The 23352-nt window shown below is 42.4% G+C and overlaps 2 protein-coding genes across 2 annotated transcripts; both read right to left on the bottom strand.

Moving 5' to 3' along the window:
* Positions 1-394: 394 nt before the first annotated feature.
* Positions 395-1736, bottom strand: LOC118583184 (protein NDRG3-like). Its single transcript, XM_036186578.1, has 3 exons — positions 1673-1736; positions 1518-1569; positions 395-927 (listed from the first exon to the last, which is right to left on the bottom strand). Exons 1-3 carry the CDS (start codon positions 1706-1708, stop codon positions 746-748), a joined length of 270 nt encoding a protein of 89 aa, XP_036042471.1. The 5' UTR covers positions 1709-1736; the 3' UTR covers positions 395-745.
* Positions 1737-11514: 9778 nt separating this feature from the next.
* On the bottom strand, positions 11515-23229 carry LOC118581932 (protein NDRG3-like). The gene is made up of 5 exons (XM_036184328.1): positions 23170-23229; positions 16429-16532; positions 15514-15579; positions 15348-15399; positions 11515-11601 (listed from the first exon to the last, which is right to left on the bottom strand). Exons 1-5 carry the CDS (start codon positions 23227-23229, stop codon positions 11515-11517), a joined length of 369 nt encoding a protein of 122 aa, XP_036040221.1.
* Positions 23230-23352: the final 123 nt, after the last annotated feature.

Genomic DNA, 23352 nt, shown 5'->3' with positions numbered 1-23352 from the left:
ATGCTTACATCTTTGGGGCTGGCTCACCTACACCTGTGCCAACAAGGTTGGCTCTGTTGCAATCACTGACTTTAAACAAAAGGTGTTCAAAGCCTGGGTGCTGTTACTCAGGAATTCAAGCCAGATGTGATGGCTCTGTGGAATCTATCTACAGACCCCTCTACTGGTCACAGCTAATCAATAGTCTACACAATAACTACAGTCCTCACATCTGTCAGACCTTCTCTCTCCTGAAATCACTGCAAATACTGTCCAAGTGGAACCAAAATCCAAGCTTGTGGTCCAAGCCATCCAGATATCTGCTCTGCATATTTCCCTTTAAAACGCCACTGAGAATGCAAAAAAAGTCCCTTTGCAGAAGCACTACAAGAAAGCATGTCTAAAATCACAGAACTATGCACACACAGACACAGACACGCATGCTCGCACACACATGGAGTTGGGAATCAAAGAATTTCATCAGATGCATATTTGAGGGAGCATAGGGAAAGGCTGGCAAGAGAAGATATGGAGATCAGATCGGATCAAGATGTTGGAATGTTACAGTAATGGCATGGGTGTGTGTGGTTCTTGGTACAGACAAAAAGGGGTGTGTGGAGAGAATGGGAAATCCAGGCTACTGGAAAGAGGTGCTGTGGCCATGCATGAGTGAAAGTGGAGGCCAGCTGACAGGATGAAATGTTCCATTATGGAGCGGTCATCTGAAGGAGGAGGGACTTGCATGGTCCAGGGAGGACCCATCTGCTTAGCAGGGCACCTCCATGGTCTGGAGTGTGCTCAGGAGATTAGAGGGCCCACAGACTTCTTGAGCTCCATCTGACTGACTGCTGGTCACAGGTTGGGTGAAATAAAATTTTTTAGATCCGATGTTACTGAGGGCTGAGTATGTTCGTGATCGGGCAAGCCGGGTCATGCTGGCAGATGGTACTGTAATAAAGAAGCAGGATATTAGAAGGAGCTCAGTGTAGCTCAGTTACTCTACAAATTTCACCAAAGACTACCTTTCCCAGCCCACCTAAGCTGACGCCAAGGACGACAGAAGAGGTGCCCCACTCTGCACTGTTTGCTCCAGGTGAGGGGCTGTATGCATGGCTGTTTTGATCCCCTGCACCTCGATTCTCCCCAGATTCTACTTCAGAGTACGATGGGAAACCCTAAGGGCGGAGTAAAGCCTCTTCGCTGTGCCCACGCCATTCATACAGTGATGGGAAGGTGGCTTTGGGAACACATACTGGTGACCAAAACCTGCAGTGCATGCAAGACTAAACCAAAGAACAAAAGAAAAAACAAGTGTAAATCCAATACAGTGAGACTTCCATCCATTCCCAGGACCATCTGACACAGTTAAGTGCTGACGAGCGTCTGCCCATCTCATATACACACACAGATGAATGTGCCATACCCTATGGTTTCCACTTTAAGGCTGGTTAGTCAATGGGTTGGTTATATTCTGAGAACTGTGGACTCTCAGATGTCAAACTTACCCCATTACCATAAATAGAAAACATACTACTCACTGTAGCCCATTCCCTGTAAAAAGTACTTGAAGGCCTCGGTGAGCTTCCCAGGCTGGGGGAACAAAGAAGGCATTAATTTGTACATAAGTAGAGAGGTAGCAATGAGAGAGAGGAGAGAGAGAGAGACTATGTAGTTATTATGAGAGCTTTCTTACCTGAACTACTTGGGGCAGTCCTCCACAGTCTGCCATCTAGAAAAGGAAGAACACCTAAGTGAGCAGGACCTCCACTAAGGAGAATGCTCTCAGTACCCCGAGGCCTTTTGAAGGGGCTACTTGGCTGAATGGACTCTGTTTGTTTATTGGCAGGGGCTCTCAATGTGGCCATGGCTGTCCTGGATCTCACTCTATAGACCAGGCTGGCCTCAAACTCACAGAGATCCTCCTGCCTCTGCCTCCTGAGTGCTAGCATTAAAGATATGCACCACATCATTTGGCTTTGACTTGTCTCTATTTAAAGGGATATGAATTCCATGGTTTCATTGCTAGAAAACTTTATGCCAGGCACACACCACATTCAGATTTTTGGGGTGAGGGGAGTATTTTTCAAGACAGGGTTTCTCTGTGTAGCCTTGGCTGTCCTGGAACTCACTCTATAAACCAGGCTGGCCTGGAATGCACAAATATCTGCCTGCCTCTGCCTCCCAAGTGTTGGGATTAAAGGCATGCGCCACTACACTGGCCCAGTGAATTATTAACATTTTTGTTACAGTTTGTTTTTTAGACAGTCTTCATATGTAGCCAAAGCTGGCCTTCAAGATGAGATGCTCCTGCTTCCACCTCCCAAGTGCTAACATTACAGATGTGTGCTACTAGCCGGGCAGTGGTGGCACACGCCTATAATCCTAGCACTTGGGAGGCACGTGGGTCTCTGTGAGTTCCAGGCCAGCCTAGTCTACAGAGCTAGCCCAGGACAGGCTCCAAAGCTACAAAGAAACCCTGTCTCGAAAAACAAAAAAAAACCAAAAAAAAAAAAAAAAAAAAAAAAAGCAATGTAGTGGATAGCCATCCCAGCATTGGCCTGGAAGTTCCAACCCCCATTAAGGCTTCGGTAATGGTCATTCCCACAAGGCGGGGTGGAAGAGGAAGCAGAAGACCCAGGATCAACAGGAGGTCTCTCTCTTGGTTCTGGGACGCTGGATGCAGGAGGTAGACTGGAGCAGAGTTCTCCAGAGAACACCGCCAGACTGTGCCATACCTTTGCCAGACCCTACAACCTATCCCTTCATTTGTAAGTTACCCCACAAAATAAACCTCCCTTTTAACTACGTGGAGTGGCCTTAATAATTTCACCTATATCTGGCGCTCACATGGGGCAAATTCCAAAGGCTTAGGCGGCTCCCTCCCCAACCTCCCCGGCTGGTGGGTACCTAAACCCGCCTGCAAAGTTCCATTTAACCAGGGGAGGGGACGCCTACACGGTTCCATTCCTGAAAAAGGGAACAGCTAGTCCAGTCTCAGCTTAGCCCCTAGACCAGCGAAAACCGCTGTGAGTGAGGCCTTCCCACTCCTCCCTGAATGCCGGCTCCCTGCCATCTTGGCTCCTGCCTTCAGCTGCCACCAGCCAAGGTCACCAGCAGGCCCTGCTTTGGAGCTATACCAATGCCTCCTGCTGGCTGAAAAGAGCTACTGCACCCCCCCCAAAAAAAACCATGGAAAGGTAAGCTTATTTCAAGTAAAAGTACTTGATAATTTTACACCTTAAAACTGACTAACAAATTTTGAGTAATTCTTGTAATATGGCTGACAACATTACCTCACAAGAATTTAAAAACCTTTTTGCCTGTATGATGAATGACATTTTCCTGGAAATATACAACCTCCCTAAGACATATCTGGCCTGTACCATTTTGACATTCATTGTAATAATTCACACAGTGTTCAAACACTGGTTTAATAATAAGAACAAAGATGAGTCATTATTGGGACTGATACAGGCTTTAAAAGATAGCAATGAAGGCTTACAGAAAAAGATTCTCTTTTTGGAATCTGCCAACCAGGATTTACAGGCTTTAAAAAATAGCAATGAAGGCTTACAGAAAAAAGATTCTCTTTCTGGAATCTGCTAACCAGGATTTACAGGCTTTAAAAGTTAGCAATGAAGGCTTACAGAAAAAGATTCTTTGTACGGAATCTGCTGACCAGGACTTACATAAAAAGATTCTCTCTCTGGAATCTGCTAACCAGGATTTACAAAACAAGCTTGTACCCAAAATTGCTTTTATTGATAATAAATATGAGTATTTAATAGATAGAACACTAACTCTCCAGAGTGAAGTTGTAGCTACTCAGACACTATATAAGGAAGAAAAATTATCATTACTTGATAAGATAAGGTCCATGGAATCATGTGTTTCAGAAGAACATAAAAACTTCCATGATACTATGAAAAATCTGGAATCCCTTACAAGAGAGGAGGTTTACTCCCTGGAACAGACCCTAGGTGCTTGTTTACAAACCCTGGAGGAAACTCTCAATAAACATGACAAGGGACCTAGTAAGCAGAAGGGCAAGACCATACAGGTTGTAACATCTCCAAATGGCTCTCATACAATGGCTTATCCTGTTATCATCCATGAGAAGCCAGCAGATGACACACACCCCAAACCATATACGACATATACATTACAACCAATTTCAACAAGGGACTTTAAAAATATAAAGGAAGCAGTAGTTACATATGGGATACACTCCACATATGTAAAACAGATGTTAAATTCATGGTCTACCTCACATAGAATCATTCCAGATGACTGGCATCAGTTAATTTCAGCTGTTCTAGAATATAGCCAGCAGTTACAGTGGAAAAGCTGGTTGAGAGAAGAGGCAAGAAATTTAGAACAACAAGGTAAACTCAGAGGTTTTGAGATCTCCCAAGATCAAATACTTGGTGAGGGATGTTTCGCTGACAGGAATGTATAAGCCATTTATGATGAGCATACAATATCCCTATGCCGTACAGCAGCTCTAAATGCTTGGGAAAAAATTCCAGAACCTAGAAAAGCAACTGAGGTATACACAAAGATATTTCAGGGACCGCATGAACCCTTCACTGATTTTTTTATAAAGGCTGAACACAGCTATAACAAAAGCTGTATCAGATAAAGAATTAAGAAAAGTATTAACTAAGTCCTTGGCATTTGACAATGCTAAAACAGAATGCAAAAGAATACTTACACCATTAAAAATCAGATCAGCTCCTTGGGAAGAATGGATTCAGTATACTAATGTTGTTGAATCTCTTAACTACAGCAATGAGGCTTGGATAGGAGAGACAAATCCCAGAGGTGAAAGAAGGCCCTTTGGTACCAAATGTTTTAAATGTGGTACACCAGGTCATATAAGTAAAAACTGTACATGGGATAATCCTAGAAGTAATACTCCTTCTAGGAATAGCCTAAACAGGAGACCCCAACCACCTCCTGGATTATGTAGAAGATGTGGCAAAGGCCGACAATGGACCAGTGAGTGCAGATCAAAAACAGATATATGAGGCAACCCTTTACTGGCGGGAAATGCCTCAGGGGGCCTCTTGCAGGCCCCCAAATCAAATGTGGTAAGAACATTCCCAGCCATTGTGGAAGACATTCCTCTCCAGGACAACTGAATAAACCAATGCCTAATGTAAAAACCGATACTGCAATGGATGATAAAACAGCTCTGATGGATGAATCACAGTTTACAAAGAACACAATAAAACAAATACTTTGGCAGACTTCCATAAATGAACAAAGACCAAAGCTTAGAATTCGAATTAATGGGTTGGTTCTGGAGGGCCTGGTAGACACAGGTGCGGATGTGACTATAATTACACAAAAATCATGGCATCCAAATTGGCCTCTTCAAGAGGTAGATGTCCAACTTTTAGGAATTGGCACCCTATCTCAGATAAAACAGAGTTCGAGATGGGTTGAATGCATAGGGCCAGAAGGACAGAGAGGAAGGCTGAAGCCATATGTAGCAAATGTAGCAGTAAATCTATGGGGCCGAGATCTGTTACAACAGTGGAATACCCAGATTAAAATTCCTATACTCTCAGAAAAGGAATACAGGCCAATGCATATTTCTAGGAATAATATCATAACATGCTATAAAAAACAATCACCAACCATTCTTGCTCTACACAAACAGAGTACAACTGCTGTTGAACTCTCAGAAGTACCAACTGCCTTACCTTTAAAATGGCTAACTAATAAACCTGTCTGGGTTGGAGAGTGGCCTTTGACAAAAGAGAAGCTACAAGCTTTAGAACAGCTGGTTCAAGAGCAGTTAAATGCTCAACACATTGAAGAATCTACCAGCCCTTGGAATTCTCCTGTATTTGTTATTAAAAAAAAAAAAAAAAAAAAAAGTCTGGTAATTGGAGAATGCTGACAGATCTGGTAGCTATTAATAAAGTAATTCAGCCAATGGGCTCCCTACAGACTGGGATGCCCTTGCCCTCTCTGCTACCCAAAGAATGGCCTATAATAGTTATTGACTTAAAAGACTATTTCTTTACCATACCCTTACAAGAAAATGATAGAGAAAAATTTGCCTTCAGAGTTCCTAATTATAACAATTCTCAGCCAGTCAAGAGATATCAATGGAAGGTCCTCCCACAGGGAATGTTAAACAGCCCTACCTTATGCCAATACTTTGTGCAAAAACCATTGGAGATAATTCGTGTAAAGTTTTCACAATCCATAATTTATCACTATATGGATGATATCCTATTAGCTGATCCAAAGTTAGACACATTAGAAAGCATGTTTGAAGAAGTAAAAAAAGTTTTGCCTTGCTGGGGACTGCAAATTGCTCCTGAAAAAATACAAAGAGGAGATTCTATTAATTACTTAGGATATAAGATAGAGTTACAAAAAATTAGACCCCAAAAGGTACAACTGAGGAGAGATCGATTAAAGACTCTTAATGATTTTCAAAAGTTGTTAGGAAGCATTTCCAACTTATTGGGTATCATGGCAATACCCAAAGATGGACTATAAAATTTGGCTAATACTCTAGAAGGGGACAAAGAATTAAATAGTCCAAGAGAATTATCAGCCGAAGCTGAGAAGGAATTGGCTCTAGTAGAAAAGACAATTCAAGAAGCACATGTGGATCATGTGGATCCAGAACTTAAATGCATTCTTGTCATATTCCCCTCCAGACATTCCCCCACAGGTATTTTGATGCAGAGGGAAGATATTATATTGGAATGGATATTCCTACCACATAAACCAAATAAGAAATTAAAGACTTATATAGAAAAGATCTCTGATTTGATTCAAAAAGGTAAATTAAGACTTCATCAGTTGACAGGAATGGACCCAGCAGAAATTGTAGTACCTTTAGCTAATGAGGAAATTTCATCACTATGGAAAGATAATGAATACTGGCAAAGAGCCTGCAGTAACATTTTGGGAGCAAGAGGATAGAATTCATAAAGAAGACTGAATGAGTCCTTCCTCACATTGTACGACACAAGCCAATTTCTGGAGTCCTCACATTCTATACTGATGCAAATAAATCAGGGAAAGCAGGATACAAATCAGGAGACTTAAGAAAGTGGTACAAAGTCCATACAGCTCTGTACAAAAGGCAGAACTGTATGCCATTCTTATGGTACTGATGGACTTCACAGAACCCCTCAATATAGTCATTGACTCTCAATATGCAGAGAGAGTTGTTTTACACATTGAAACTGCTGAATTTATTCCTGATAATACAGAATTAACTTCATTATTCATACAATTGCAGGAAATCATCAGAAAAAGGGAACATCCTATATATATATAACACATATCAGATCCCATACAGGTCTGCCAGGACCTCTAGCACAAGGTAATGATGAGATTGATCAGTTACTAATAAGTAATGTGCTAGAAGCCTCAGAATTTCATAAGAAATACCATGAAATAGCAAAGGTTTGAAGAAGGATTTCTCCATTACTTGGCAACAAGCTAAGGATATTGTGAAAAAATGTCCTACTTGTTCCTTTTATAACCAAACTCCATTACCTGCAGGGAGCAATCCAAAAGGTATGCAAAGAAATTAAATTTATCAGATGGATGTGTTTCATTTTGCAGAATTTGGAAGATTAAAGTATGTACACCATACCATTGACACCTATTCAGGATTTCAGTGGGCAACTCCTATGAGTTCTGAAAAGGCTGATTCTGTGATTACACACCTATTAGAAGTTATGGCCATCATGGGAATACCTGTACAAATTAAGACAGATAATGCCCCAGCATATGTCTCCAATAAAATGAGACAGTTCTTTGCTTATTACAATATAAAGCATGTTACAGGTATACCACACAATCCCACAGGCCAAGCAGTAATAGAAAGATCCAATCGAACTTTAAAGGATATGCTAAATAAACAGCAACAGGTAACAATGACTCCTAGAAATAGATTGCATAGTGCTTTATTAACCTTGAATTTTCTCAATGTTGATAAGAAAGGAACAACAGCTGTGGAGAGACATTGGACGACAGACAAAACTCCTGAGCTAAACCAACCAGTTTATTTCAAAGATGTGTTGACCTCAGAATGGAAACCTGGATATGTCCTACGTTGGGGAAGGGGTTTTGCTTTTGTTTCCACAGGAGAAGAAAAGAAATGGATACCAACAAAATTAATAAAAATTCGATTCGAAAAGGAGAAACCCCTTGATGAGGACAAGTAAAAGATCATCCACCAATGTGACATCTCTTCAGGTTGTAAGAAAAATTTAACAATCAAAGGTTGGGGTAGGGTTCTGTTTTTGTCTTTCCAGGATAATGGAAATACCCATCTTCCAGAAATCATAAGGCCTTGGATATCTGGATGTTTACAGCAGAAAGAAAGAATCTATTGGTACCAATCTACACAGGGTAAGATATCACTGTCTAACATCTATATCTCTATCAATCTACAATAGTTGTGGTTCCATTTAATTATAAACCAAGCTGGCTTTGGAGATGGAATTGGCTCACTCCTTCTCTAAACCCAAGCATATTGATAAAATAAAAGGTTGAGAGATTCTTCAGTCCCATATCAGAAGAGCCCTCTGGTGTGAGACAGAAGGAAACTAATTATAAGGGACCATTATCTTCAAGATTCTAATTCTCTCCATGCTTACTCTTGATTTCTTGGAATCCTTTCTTACATGTCATGACATCTTTAAATCCAAACCTTCCATTCTGATAAAAAATAAGTTTTTTCCAATAGCAATCTCTAAAGTCTCCAGAAGGAAGATGGGGCTCCAACAACAACAACTCTACCCAATCCAGAATGATGCCATGGTAATCATCATCATACTACACTTCTTGCCAGAATTTCAGACAATCTTACCCATTACTCTGAGAGTTGCTGCAGAATCTACAGTTAGTCTAACTGAGATTTAACTATCTGAGCTTTCTCACAATACCCAACAGAGATACCATCGCCCCCTAAACAGCAGGAAGCAGTTCTAAGAAAATGACGCCCCTTCTCCCTAAGGTTTCATATTTCTCAGGGTTATGGATAATGGTTCTAGGGTTGGGGTGGAAGAAACTGTTAAACTCAGTACCCTACTTAAGGATAGACAATATGTCTAAAAAAAAAAAAAAAAAGGAAAAGAAGAAATGGAATGGATAGGTATAAGATATTATGGTAGACTATCATATACATTAGTAAACAAATTTAGTAATATAGCAGCCTTTGCACTGTTATGATTCTTGTATGTTGATACAAATATAAACTTTTTATATTCCTATTTAAGATAATTTGTATATTGATACAAATTCAGAACTACGTTTGCTATATTGTACACATATTTTTACTCTTATTTGAAATATTTATATATTGATACAAATGTGAATTTGTATCTGTCATACTGTATGTATGTTCTACTTCTGTTTAAGATATTCTGTATACTGATACATATTTAGGATTATTATTATATTGCATATTGCACTATACATTCCTACCTCTGTTAAAGATATTTTGTATATTGTCACAATTTAAAGTTATTGTCCTTTTACTGTACATTTGCTTACAGACTGTTTGCCTTGTTTACATGAAGTCTTAGTCCTTAGGTTATCTAGGTAGATAAGACTTATAGAGTTATTGTCACCTATGCTTGTCATCTCTATAATTATATTAGTTAGGTTATCCAGATTTATAAATACATAGGTCAGATGGACAGGTAATCTTCAAACACTTCATGGACCTAGAGAATATGGCATTTAAATAACTTAGAATTCTGTTGATGTGAGACACAATTGCTCCTGGCAGCACCAATTTGATCCCGAGAGAATGTTGGGCTTCTAAGACATTTCCATTTGGAAGTTTGTCTTCTTGGCACAAAATGGCCTATTGGGCAAAGAACTGCCCTTGCCTCAACTGCTGACAGTACAAATGCTGTCCTTTCTGGACAAGTGGGACACAAGGAAAGTGACCACTATACTTTGCCAAGACAGGGTAAGATGGTCTTTCAGAATTCCTGCTTCTGAAAATGATCTGTCAGATACTCTAGGCCTATAGCCATTTTGAATGCACCAACGATGCTGAGAAACATTAGGTGACTGTCCAGGCTGCCAGCTGTCTCTATCTACTCTTGCAAAACTCCCAAAAGTTGCTTGCATCCTTCTCCCATTTCTCAGGTATTATTATATTCCTTCTCAGGTCTTTGATGAGGTTGAAGATTAGCAGTTATAGTTACAACTTAGTATATATACATATATAATATCTTAGATAGAATATATTATGTATTAGACTCAGGTTCTTTAGGATAGGACATCTTTTGGAATGATCTTTGTAACATGCCACCTACCCATGCTCTAGACTTCCCTGGATTTTACTATGTGTTTTTTGCTTGATATTGTTCGCACTTATTGTAATTCCAACTTATCTAGGTCATTATCCCTCATTACTCCTGGACAATATTTAATAACCATCTCTTTGTATATAGTCTTGTATTAGGTTAGAACTTTCTTATTTAGACAAAAGGGGGAGATGAAGTGGATAGCCATCCCAGCATTGGCCTGGAAGTTCCAACCCCCATTGAGGCTTCGGTAATGGTCACGCCCACAAGGTGGGGCGGAGGAGGAAGCAGAAGACCCAGGATCGAGAAGAGGTCTCTCTCTTGGTTCTGGGACGCTGGATGCAGGAGGTAGACTGAGCAGAGTTCTCCAGAGAACACCGCCAGACTATCCACTACAAAACAAAAACAACAAAAACAAAACAAAACAGATGTGTGCTACCACATCTGGACTATGCAGTTTTTGATGATCTGGGGAAATTTTTATGTCAGGAATGGGAGGAAAACAGATATGGAGCTATAAATAACTTTGTGTGTGTGTGTGGGGGAGATTGCAAGGCAGATTTCTCTCTGTAGCCTGGATGTCTTGAGACTTGATCTACAGGCTAACCTCAAACTCAGAGATGCACCTGCCTATGCCTCCTGAATGCTGCTATTAGAGGTTTTTGCCACCTTGTCCAGTTCATGCTTTCTGATTTTAGTGATATAAAACAGTACAGGAAAAAGACACCAATACTACATATAATTCTTTGTGCTAGGATTATGTACAATTTAAATTTTTTGCACCGTTTATTCTATTTTCCAATATCTACATGGACTTTGGAAATAGAATGACTCCCATAGGCTTACATGTCTGAATGCTTGGTGCCAGTTGGTAGAGCTATTTAGGAGTACTAGGGAGTGTGTCACTGGGGGTAGGCTTTGACTTGTGCCATTCCTAGTGTGCTCTCTGCACCCTACTTGTGGATTAGGGTGCTCTGTTCCTGCTGCCACGCCTTTTCTCCATCATCATGGACTTAGCACTCTGAAACTGTAAGCCCAATTAAACACCTTATTTTATATGTTGCCTTGGTCATGGGGTTTTACTGAAGCAAAATAACAGTAACTAACATAAGGAAAATAGACTCAGAAGTTCTGTTTCTTTTTGTGTAAAACAGTGAATAACAGACTCACGAGAAGCTTTTCTGGGAAGCTTCCCTAAAACACCCTAATTTGCAATCACGCTAACTCACTCACACGTGGTTGGCAATGACAGAAGACACATTACCTTCAGTAAAGTTGTATTTCTAGGGTTGAGGCGAGAATTACATTCAACCTTTAAAAACAAAAAGGAGAAAACAATTTTATAAACTGTTAGAAAAATAAGCGGTGGCTTGGCATCAGAATGATCCTACAAGATCAACAGCTCAGCTTGCTGGTGGTTGACCCAGTCAAATAGAGTACCAACATAGACTGTGGGATTTCAAGTGATTCTTCTCATATCTGATACTTCAGAACATATCTACAAATCTGGAAATGAGCTGGCAAATTGGCTCAGCAGTAAAGATACTTGCTGCCACCCTGATGACCTGTGTTTGATCCCCAGAGCTCAAATGATGGAAGCAGGGAAACAATTCTTGCACACTGTTATCTGATCTCACACATAACACAGAGTAAGTATATGTAATATTGTTGTAGAATATTAAAAATGTGTTACATTTGTTTATGCGGTGGAATACTTGTTTAATGATACAAAGATGTGTTGCATCTTTTTATGTTGCATTTGTTTAACTCTGTGAAGCTGTGTTACTTTGCCTGTCTAAATCACCTTTGGGTCTAATAAAGAGCTGAACGGCCAATAGCAAGGCAGAAGAAGAGATAGGCAGGGATGGCAGACAGAGAGAATAAATAGGAGGAGAAATCTGGGAAAAGAGGATAGAGGAGCAAGAGAAGGAGGAAGACACTGGGGACTAGCTTCCCAGCTACACAGCCAGACACAGAGTAAGAAGTAAAGAAAAGATCACAGAAATAGAGAAAAGTAAAAGCCCAGAGGTAAAAGGTAGACAGGCTAATTTAAGTGAAGAAAAGCTGGCTAGAAAACAGATTCCATGTGATTATTTAGGAGCTGGGTGGTGGGCCCCCAAAAGAATAAAAAGTAAAAACAACACAACCAACTACATAATATTTTTTGTTTGTTTGTTTGTTTTTGTTTTTCGAGACAGGGTTTCTCTGTTTAGCTTTGTGCCTTTCCTGGAACTCACTTTGGAGACCAGGCTGGCCTCGAACTCACAGAGATCCACCTGCCTCTACCTCCCAAACACTGGGATTACAGGCGTGAGCCACCACCGCCCAGCACCAACTACATAATATAAATAACTATTAGGCAAATTATTCATTGTCTGTTACTCTCTAATGAAGAGCATGCTGAATCTAAGGGCTTTTCCTACTGGCCATGACATGTGGGCAAGGAGCCTTCCTTCTCTGACAGGTGAACAGGACTGTGGCCCTGTCCTGCTGGGATCTCCTCCATGCTGTCCCAGCACCAATGGCCTATCAGCTGGGACTGTGCACTGTCTCCACCTCCCCGCTCAGTCCCTCCTGTCTAGAGTGAAGGGCTGCCCCTCCCCAACCACCAACTCTTCTGCCTCAAAGTCTCTGGCTCCCCAGTGGGAAGCTGAATTCTTCTGGGAGGCTCTCCTTTTTACTTATTTAACACTGAGATTTTACTGGTTGAGGGGCAGTGTATAGACATTTCAGTTCTTTGTTTGTTTGTTTTTGTTTTTCAAAACAGGGTTTCTCCATTTAGCCCTGGCTGTCCTAGAACTCACTCTGTAGATCAGGCTGGCCTTGAATTCATAGAGATCGGCCTGTTCCTGAGTGCTGGGATTACAGGTGAGTGCCACCACTGCCCTGCAACATTTCAGTTCTTAACACATGTACCCAAATTCTGAAGAGCCATTTCTTTTTGAAGTTACCCCAGTGATGTTCCAACTTCAAGCTTGACAGTTTTCCTTAAGATATATAATAACAAAATAATAACAGTTGAACCCTCATAGTCTTTGTTTCTACTGACTCACAATTTTATACCATATAAAGTATGTACTCAAAATTTCCATCTTTCACAGCCCATTATTACAATTGTTAGGAAAATGGACTGCCACAACCAGAGTTGTTACAGTTCTGACAGGGCAAGGACCAAGGAGAAGTTTTTTAGAAAATGGTTCTACGAGAAACGTGAGACCAGATGTAAATAATCTCACCCCCTCACCCCCCCATTGGTGTTTTGCCATGAGTGTTTGATCCCCTGGAACTGGAGTTACTACAGTCAGTTGTGAACTACCATGTGGTTGCTGGGAATTGAACCTGGATCCTCTGGAAGAGCAGCCAGTGCTCTTAACCACTGAGCCATCTCTCCAGCCTTCCAGATGTAACTGAAAATATTCCAGAGCCGGGTGGTGGCACGTGACTCTAATTCCAGTACTCAGAGGCAGGTGGATCTCTGTGAGTTCGGGGCCAGCCTGGTCTACAGAGTGAGATCCAGGACAGGCACCAAAGCTACACAGAGAAACCCTGTCTCGAAAAACCAAAACCAAACCAAACCAAACAAAAACAAAAGAAACAAACAAACAAACAAAACCCCAACCAACCAACCAAACAAACCCAAAACAAACAAACAAACAAACCCAAAACAAACAAACAAACAAACCCAAAAACAAACAAACAAACCCAAAAACAAACAAACAAACAAAAACCCAACTAGCTCTCAGGTGCCATCTTCCCCAGTAACCAGCCTCCAAATCTGACATATTTAACATAATCAGGGCTAAGTTAAAGAAAAGTTTGTCTTTGGGTAATGGGAACACAACTGCCTATCCTCCTGCTTTGTAACATTTTCCTTATTCACACTGAGCACTTTTTTCAATATGCAATGTACAGAAGTAAGCAGAGAGAGGCTACAGGCCCTCAGCCACTTTCCAGGCTGCAGATTTGTGGTAACTTCCCCCGTCGGGGGGGGGGGGGGGGGGGGGGGGGGGTTATGCAACAGAACTCTGGAATAAGTATACAGTGTTTCCCTGCACTAATTGCCTCAGAGTGGACAGCAGCACACAGAACCATCAAGGATCACACTCATCAATCTAATGAGACCTGCTTGTGACCGCTGAGTATAATAATACCTGCTCCGCCCATGACCTTGGGCTATACAGGCCTGAAGGAGGCGGTGCTTCTGTTGTATATGACCTCTTAAAGGAAAGGAAGAGGGTCACAAGCCCCTTCTCCCTGCTGCCTGCTTCCTGGTGTGATTGAACTGCCAGGTGGATTCACTCCCAGTCAGATCAGAAGATGACTTCAGCTGTCTACTTGGTTCTGTATTTGTGAGTGTATTTCCTCAATTTATATCCTAATAAATTCCCTAATACTCCTTAGGCAGACTCCCATGGATTTCTCGCTTTAGGTGAGTATTGCAGAAATATTTGTTTAACTATGCAAAGATGTGTTGCATTTGTTTAATTATGTAAAGATGTGTTGCATTTGTTTAATTATGTAAAGTTGTGTAGCTGTTTTTAGCTTGCCTGACTAGAATGGCCAATGGTAAGGGTGGAGGTATAGGCAGATCTTCTGGGCAGAGAGAGTAAGTAGGAGGAGGAATTTAGGCTTGAAAAACAGAAGAAAGAAAAGGAGATGTCAGGGAGACACCAGGGGCCAGACAGACAGACATGAAGGAAACAGGAAAGTGGGACAATACAGAATGAAAGGTAAAAAGCCCCAAGGCAAAAAGTGATGAATAGAAACAAGTTAAATTAAGCTAAAAGAGCTAGTGTGACAAGCTTAAGCTAAGACCGAGCATTCATAATTAATAAGTCTCCATATCTTTATCTGAGAGCTGATTGGCGGCTCAAAGAAAATTCCAACTATAGCTGAGGAATTGATTTTCAAAATATGTAACAGTAATACCTGGTAGGTGCAATGAGATACAGCATGACCCCATGTGGTCATGTTTCCACGACACACTGTCAGTGGTGTGCTGCCACATACATTTGATTACACTTCAATCCCAGCCTGCTCACATCAGGACATACTTACCACAGCCTCCACAGCAGGTGAATTGTCCCCCACCACCAGTAAAGTAGAACACCTAGGAACACGAGGAAGAAGAGTCAGTCAGCAAGTAAGCACAAACACTGTGGACAATGGATCTGTCATGACAGGCAGATACACAGCCATTCAGTGGGGAGACTCAGGGGCTTACTTTAATGTTTTCAGCCTGTTATCATTTTGGCCTGGTTTGGGTCTTTTTATCTTCAGGTTTCTGCGTCTAGACAAACAAAGCAGAATCAGCATCACTTGAGGAAAATCATGGCCCTTCATGTGTTTCCTGGACATGTAATCCAGAGTATGACAGTCTAGGAACACTGTCTTTTCTTCACACCTGAGGATGGAAGGGCCCTGAGCGTTCTCCTGAGGCTGTTTCCATGGCACCCTGCATGCTACAGAGCAGGAACAGGGATTTTATGGGATGCTAAAAAGGGGGAGACTTTAAAACGCAAACTATTGAAATCCTCAAGTCTAGAATTTTCCAAGTGGTGTGTAGGAATGAGCCCCTTAGAAGGAGGGAATAGCATACCCTTACTGTTTGGGATGGAGAAGAAGGAAGGACTTTCTTTGTAACAGTCTAGCACAGGATTTTCCTTTCAGCGCTGGGATCCAACACAGAACCTTGTGCACTGAGACAAGCATTCTACTAATAGATTTTCAGCTACAAACAGGGCCGGCCGGCCTGGAGAGCAGGTTCAATCCTGGCTATGCTCCTGCTGTGTAACTCTGGGGAAAGTTACATTGACCCAGTCCCTCAGGCTCTTCCCTCCTCCAAGGAGCCAGTGTCTGCACCCTGAGAAGTGTTCCCAGGACAGGCATCAGCACACCCTTCTCACTCTGACAGTGGAGGAAGATGGGTGTGAATTCTGGAACACATAAACTCTTCTTTCGTATTTCAGCACCCACAGGCCACTTCCGCCTTATGAAACAATTCCAGCAAAGAGCAGTTAACTCAAAGCTCCAGGTTTCTCTCCTTACACACAACACAAGGGAAGTGCCTTGCTGCTTCTCTCTTACAAGTACCAATCATCTCTTTTGAACTGGTCTCCAGGAATGGGAAACACTGTACCTATCATAAGAACGCAGGAAAAGCTCTAGGTTCCCTTGATTGATATCTTGGGCAATGCGTAGTCTGTAACTTTGAATCAGTTCCAGGTTGGTCCTCAGCTCTTCCTAGAATAAGCAGAAGACATATTCTAAGACAGAGAAACAGTCTGAGAGTGCACACACACACACACACACACACACACACACACACACACATATGTTGGGTAATATTATTTTAAGGTGTGTTACTTTTGTTTATGTTGCATTTGTGTAACGCTGTCAGGGCTGTGTTACTGTGCTTCTCTACAACACCTGATGGTCTAATAACGAACTGAATGGCCAATAGTGAGGCAGGGGAAAGGAAAGGTGGGGCTGGCAAGCAGAGAGAACATACAGAAGGAGAAATCTGGGAGGAGAGATCTAAGAGCCAGAGAAAGAGGAGGACTCAGGGCCAGCCACCCAGCCACATAGCAAGCTACGGAGTAAGAGTAAGATTTACAGAAGAGAATGAGAAAAGCCCAGAGGCAAAGGATAGATGGGATAATTTAAGTTAAGAAAAACTGGCTAGGGGCTGGAGAGATGGCTCAGAGGTTAAGAGCACTGACTGCTCTTCCAGAGGTCCTGAGTTCAATTCCCAGCAACCACATGGTGGCTCTCAACCATCTGCAATAAGATCTGTCATCCTCTTCTGTGTACATAATAAATAAATAAATCTTAAAAAAAGAAAAAAGAAAAAGAAAAGAAAAGCTGGCTAGAAGCTAAGCCAAGTTAAGGCCAGGCATTCATAATTAAGAATAAGCCTCCAGCCAGCCAGTGGTGGCACACACCTTTAATCTTAGCACTCAGGAGGCAGAGGCAGGGGGATCTCTGTGAGTTCGAGGCCATCCTGGGCTATAGAGTGAGTTCCAGGACAGGCTCCAAAGCTACACAGAGAAACCCTGTCTCGAAAAACCAACCAACCAAACAAACAAACAAAAAGAATAAGCCTCCGTGTGTGATGTATTTGGGAGCTGGGTGGTGGCCCTCAAAAGAGCCAAAAAACAAATAACAACAACCAACCAACACACACACACACACACACACACACACACACACACACACACACTTCAGACCAGACAATAAGCAATTCTAAGCATACTGGGAATATTAAATGGAAAAGGTGTTTCAGGAACAGTTGGGAAGACATTAAATCCAGAACAGTGTGTAAGTGTCACCACAAAGTCTTGAGGAGAAACAGAGACAAGGAAAAAAGCTGCACAGACAGCACAGACATGACGGGAGCCAAGAAGATAAGCTAAGGACAGCTTCCTGAAACAGAAGACACTGAAACATGGAAGGGCACCAACTGCAACCTAAAGACATTAGAAGGAGAAAAATGAGGAGCTAGCTCAGTCACTGAGCGCCTGCTGTGCAAACATGAGGACCTGTGCAGGTGCACCTTTGCAACCTGAGAGGCAGAGACAAGGGGATCCCTGGGGGTCCCTGGGCAGTTAGCCAAGCCTAATGAGCCAGGAATAAGTCCCGGTGAGAGACTTGGACTCAGCAACAGGGCAGTTCCTAAGGAACAACACCAGACACACACCAGACACACACACACACACACACACACACACACACACACACACACACACACGAGCATGCATATACATACACACACACTTGAGCACGTGCATATACACATACACATGTGCACACACATGCACACACAGACACACAGGAACAAACAGGAAATGAGTACTATGACAGACGACAACACAAATGACAATAATCAGAGTGAAATGACGATCCAGTCCCCTAGAGAGGAATCTGAGGTTAAGAAAAGGAATAAATGCAACTCTGAGACAGGCAGAGATTGCTGAAGGGGCAAAACACAAATACCTCTGAGTTCTTCACAGATGCCCATTACAAATCTGAAGGGGGCTGAGAAGCCGCACAAACGTCAAAGACAACCGGGAAACTGTCACTAAAGAACCCAGATTGCCCCACCCCAGCTTACTGGGCCTTAACTGACTTAGCACTGAATTTTGGAAGTCACACAGCTTGGCAATACATCATTGCTCCGACTCTAGCATTCCTGTAGACGGCACTTCTGAGGTGTGAGTTATGATGACAGTTGCCTAGGTAACAGAAGAAGTTTGAAGGCTGCATTTGCTGAAAGCACTGGCCCTTCATTTGAGCCTGTAACTATCTGATGGGCAATGAAAATGGGACAAGAGGCCTGGATCGGTGTCTCTCTCCTTTGCTCTCTAATATTTGGACCAGGTCCCCTCAGCTCTGCATGAAGACATGTTGGTCCTCTAGGAAATGTTTTGCAGAAACGTTACCTTGGAGATGGTATGCTTCTTCTGTCCTGTACATGGGCTCCTTCAGCACCCATCACACCTCAAGCCCTCTAACCCTACACTGTGGAAGGCCTGCTCAGAGGCAGAGGCAGGAAGATCTCTGAGTTCAAGGCCAGCCTGGTCTACACAGCTGTTCCAGAACAGCCAAGGCTGTTACACAGAGAAACCCTATCTTGAAAAACCAGAGAGGAGGGTTGAGGATTTAGCTCAGTGGTAGAGTACTTGCCTAGCAAGCCTAAGGCCCTGGGTTCGATCCTCAGCTTAAAAAAAAAGAGAGAGGAGAGATGGGCTCAATCCTTGAGGAGAGAGGCGGAGAGGCAGAGGGGCAGAGATCCAGGACAGGTACCAAAACTACACAGAGAAACCCTGTCTCAATAAACAAAAAAGCAACCAAACAAACAAACAAAAAAAGACATTCACAGCAGCTCTCCAACATGGCCAAGACTACAGATATCTAATAGAAGTGCAGATACATAAATTGGACTCTACACACTCAACGAAATATCACACAATAATTTTCTAGGAGTGGTAGTGTCTGCCTGCAACAACAGTATTAGAGGCAGAGTCAGGGAATCATGGGATCTAACCCAGATTGGGCTACAGACTAAGTTCCAAGCCAGTGTACACTAAACAGTGAGACTCACAAAAGGAAGCCAACAAGCCAGGTGTTGTAGCACACGTTTTTAAATTCCAGCACTCAGGAGGCAGAGGCAGGCAGATCTCGGTGAATTTGTAGCTAGCCTGGTCTACATAGTGAGTTCCAGGCCAGTGGGGGCTATGTAGACCCCTTGAGGGCAGGGAGACAGAACGATAATTTACTTCCTAGGTGGTGGCATACAGCTAACACCAGTACTTGTGAGGTGGAGTCAGAAGCATCAGGAGTTCAAACCAGTTTTGGCTACATAATGAGTCTGAAGGCAGCCTGGGCTACATAAGAAACCAGAGGGAGGGGCAGGGAGGGGGGGAGATAGAGTGGGGTAGGGAGGGAAACTACACAGCAATTTAAAAAGTAAGCAAGTAAGCTGACAGGTGATGGTGCACGCCTGTAATTCTAGCACTGTAGAGGTGGAAGCGAGAGCATCAGACAGGTCAGCCGTGGTTACACAGCCTGTGCTATATGAGATCCATGTTAAAAAAAAAAAAAAAAGCAAAACCTAGAAAATAATGACTACCTTACAACATAGATGACTCTCACTGGCATAATGGACCCTCTAAAGACAGTAACCCCGTTATCTGACCCAGAGTCTTCTAAAATGTTTCCATAGCCAAGTCTAGAGATAAAGTCTATGTGCCCTCCCCTTGATTCCAGAGAATCACACAGAAGGTGGTAGATATGAGGCAGTATTACCTAAGGCTAGATCATAAAGTCTTGCTCTTTCACCTTGCTCTCAGGATGGTCCTCTCTTAGAAGGAGCCACCATGCTGTACGGAAACCCAAGCAGCTCAGGAAAGACTCACATGCATGAGCAGTAAGCCTGAGTAAGCTGCACTGCTGTAGCTGAGCCGCTCACCAAGAGCAACACACACACACTTGTCCACCACATCCCTTCCTGATTTGTCCATTCCAAAATGGGTAATTCACTTTCTTCCCATCTGCATGTTCTCCTCATCTCCAAATACGTAAGCAACTTACAATGTTTAAAGAGCAGGCATGGTGGACACATCTGCAATCCTAGCCTTTGGGAAGTGGGAGAAGGGGATTGAGAAGTCCAAGGCCAGCCTGGGCTACCCAGTAAGCTACAGGACAACCTGGGCTACAAACTGAGACCCTAAAATATAAACTCTTACAAATGACCAAAAAAAAAAAAAAAGAAAAAGAAAAAGAAAAAACATGTAAAAGCTCAAATCAACGAAGGATGAGAGGATAGGGATAGGGATATCACAAAGTTACTTTAAAAATTCAAAGTTAAGGAATACCAATGAGTGTCAGGTGTGGTGGCCCATGCCTTTAATCCCAGCACTCAGGAGGCAGAGGCAGGAAGATCTCTGCGTTCAAGGCCAGACTGGTCTACACAGCTGTTCCAGAACAGCCAGGCTGTTACACAGAGAAACCCTATCTTGAAAAACGAGAGAGGAGGGTTGGAGATTTAGCTCAGTGGTAGCGCACTTGCCTAGCAAGAGCAAGGCCCTGGGTTCGATCCTCAGGTAGGCAGAGACTCAGGGAGTTCAATTCATCTCATCTATAATGAGATCTGATGCTCTCTTCTGGCATGCGGGCAGAACAGTGCATATATAATAAATAAATAAATCTTTGGAAAAAAGAAATTCCCCTCCCTCTACCAATACACATGGATCTTTTAAAAAAACACAAACTGTCTTCTTATACACACAGTGCTAATATATACTTTTCCACTTCCACTTAGCAGGACACCTGATTTTTTTTCCCACCTCTCAAGTACTAGGATTACAAGCATGCATCACCATCCTGGCTATAATTCCTGTTTAAGAATGATTATCTAAATCCAGATAAACTTAACAAAGGCCATTCTTAAAAACTGGTTTTGCTACTTAAATTTAGCCAAAAAGTGCCTTAAAAATATTTGTTTTATTTTTATGTGTATATGTATTTGCTTGTGTGTTTAGTGCACCATGTATATGAGGTCACAAGTTAACCAAAAGAGTGCACTGGATCCCCTGAATCTGGTGGCATAGTTGTGAGCTGCTAAGTAGGTGCTGGGTGTTAAGTCTGGGTCCTCTCAAGAGTAGCCAGTACACTTAATGACTGAGCCAGCTCTCCAGCTCAAGGTCTTCTTTACTACGTCTTCCTTTTCTAAGTGAGATTCTGTTCTGTGTGCACTCCTCCCAGCTATGATGGTGCAGGAGCATCACTGATGACTTCAAAGAAAGTCTTTGTTCGGAGACCAGGGGCAAATTGTGACCTCCATTCCCTGATTGAAAGCTGTGGAGATGGAGGACCCAGTGGCTCCTGTGCACATCACCTATCTGTCCACTAGGTGAAGCAATCTCTCCAACCTTGACTCCCGCCCGTATTCTGGTGGTTTTTCAGTCTTAGGTGTAGGTATGCAGCTCCCTCCCTCTCTCCTTCCCTCTTCTATTGTTTCATTTTTTCATAAATCTTTACCTGCTTCAGGTTCCCTGATAGAACCCATGTTACAATCTAGTGACAGATGACAACCCAATGGCACAGTGTCCCAAATCCATCAAGAATGAAGCATGAATTAAAAAATAGAATAGAATGAAGCATGAACAAGAAAAAGGGATTCCTGGAGAAACGCCATGATGGGAATGAAAATAGCCAACCCAGTATTCCTGCGACAGGCACAGGTAAACCCACATTTGCACACTTATGTGGGCTTTTGTTTCATCCTTTGCTTCTGTGCAAGGTGGACACAGACTGAGGGTTTCTCTCTCCCTGGTTTTGATCCAAACTAAAAACAAACTAAATTTTCCATATGAGAATCAATATGTTATACACACATAATGTTGTTTTCTCTTAATATGGACAAATAAATGTTCAGACCCAGAGCCAAGCCTTTTGGCCAGAAGCCCTGGTAACAAGCAGATAATGCCTACATCTGATAATTAACTAGTGGGAACAGCCTTATTCAGCAAGACAGAAGACACCTATGCTGACCTCTGACCTCCACACACATGCATACACATGTACACATACCCACATGCATACATACAAACATATTTACATGCCACACACACACAAAGACACAAAGAAAGAAAGATATTGGCTTTGGCAGTGACCTTGGCTTCAAATGTCAACTCCAGGGAGAATGAGGTGGAAACAACATGAACACTCATGCATGAAATTCTCAAAGAACTGAAGCTAAAGTTTAAAAATTATGTCAACTCCATTTACAATATGGATAACAATAAATCCGGGCCTCAGTTTCTCTATTGTATGATTAGGCCACCAAACCTGAGAAAAATAACTGAGTTTGGATATCTGAAGCAAGTTATTTATTTTGTTTTGTTCTTTTGAGACAGGGTCTCTGTGTAGCCCTGGCTACCCTGAAACTTGGTTTATAAACCAGGCTCTGTATCCTGGAACTCACAAAGATCTACCTGCCTCTGCCTCCCCAATGGTGGGATTAAAGGCGTGTGCCACCATGCCCAGATTTTCTTTTAATTTTATTGAAAATTCTTTTTTTTTTAAGATTTATTTATTACGTATACAGCATGTATGCTTGCAGGCCAGAAGAAGGCACCAGATCTCATTACAGATGGTTGTGAGCCACCATATGGTTGCTGGGAATTGAACTCAGGACCTCTGGAAGGGCAGTTGGTGCACTTAACCTCTGAGCCATCTCTCCAACCTGAAAATTCTTATTGTATGTTTGGCCATTTTTGTGGGCACTTGTCTGTGCACCATGCTCACAGTGCCTGCAGAGGCCAGAAGAGGGCATCCGATCCCCTAAGACTGAAAGTTACAGATCAGTCCACAGTACCACAGTACCCCTGCTGGAGATTTCAGTGTCCATCAGTTCCTGAGGGCTGAATAAGATCATCTCTAAGCTCCCTCACAATAACATTTCAGAATTCTTTACTTTTCTTCTTCTTCTTCTGAAATCTGTATTTCTGTGAAGCCTTTCCTGAACCTCCTGATGGCTCTAAAGATGTCTGGTGAGGCA

The sequence above is a fragment of the Onychomys torridus genome, chromosome 4 (genome assembly GCF_903995425.1).
Source record: "Onychomys torridus chromosome 4, mOncTor1.1, whole genome shotgun sequence".
NCBI classification, from domain to species: Eukaryota; Metazoa; Chordata; class Mammalia; order Rodentia; family Cricetidae; genus Onychomys; species Onychomys torridus.
This window is presented reverse-complemented; position numbering and strand designations above follow the sequence as displayed.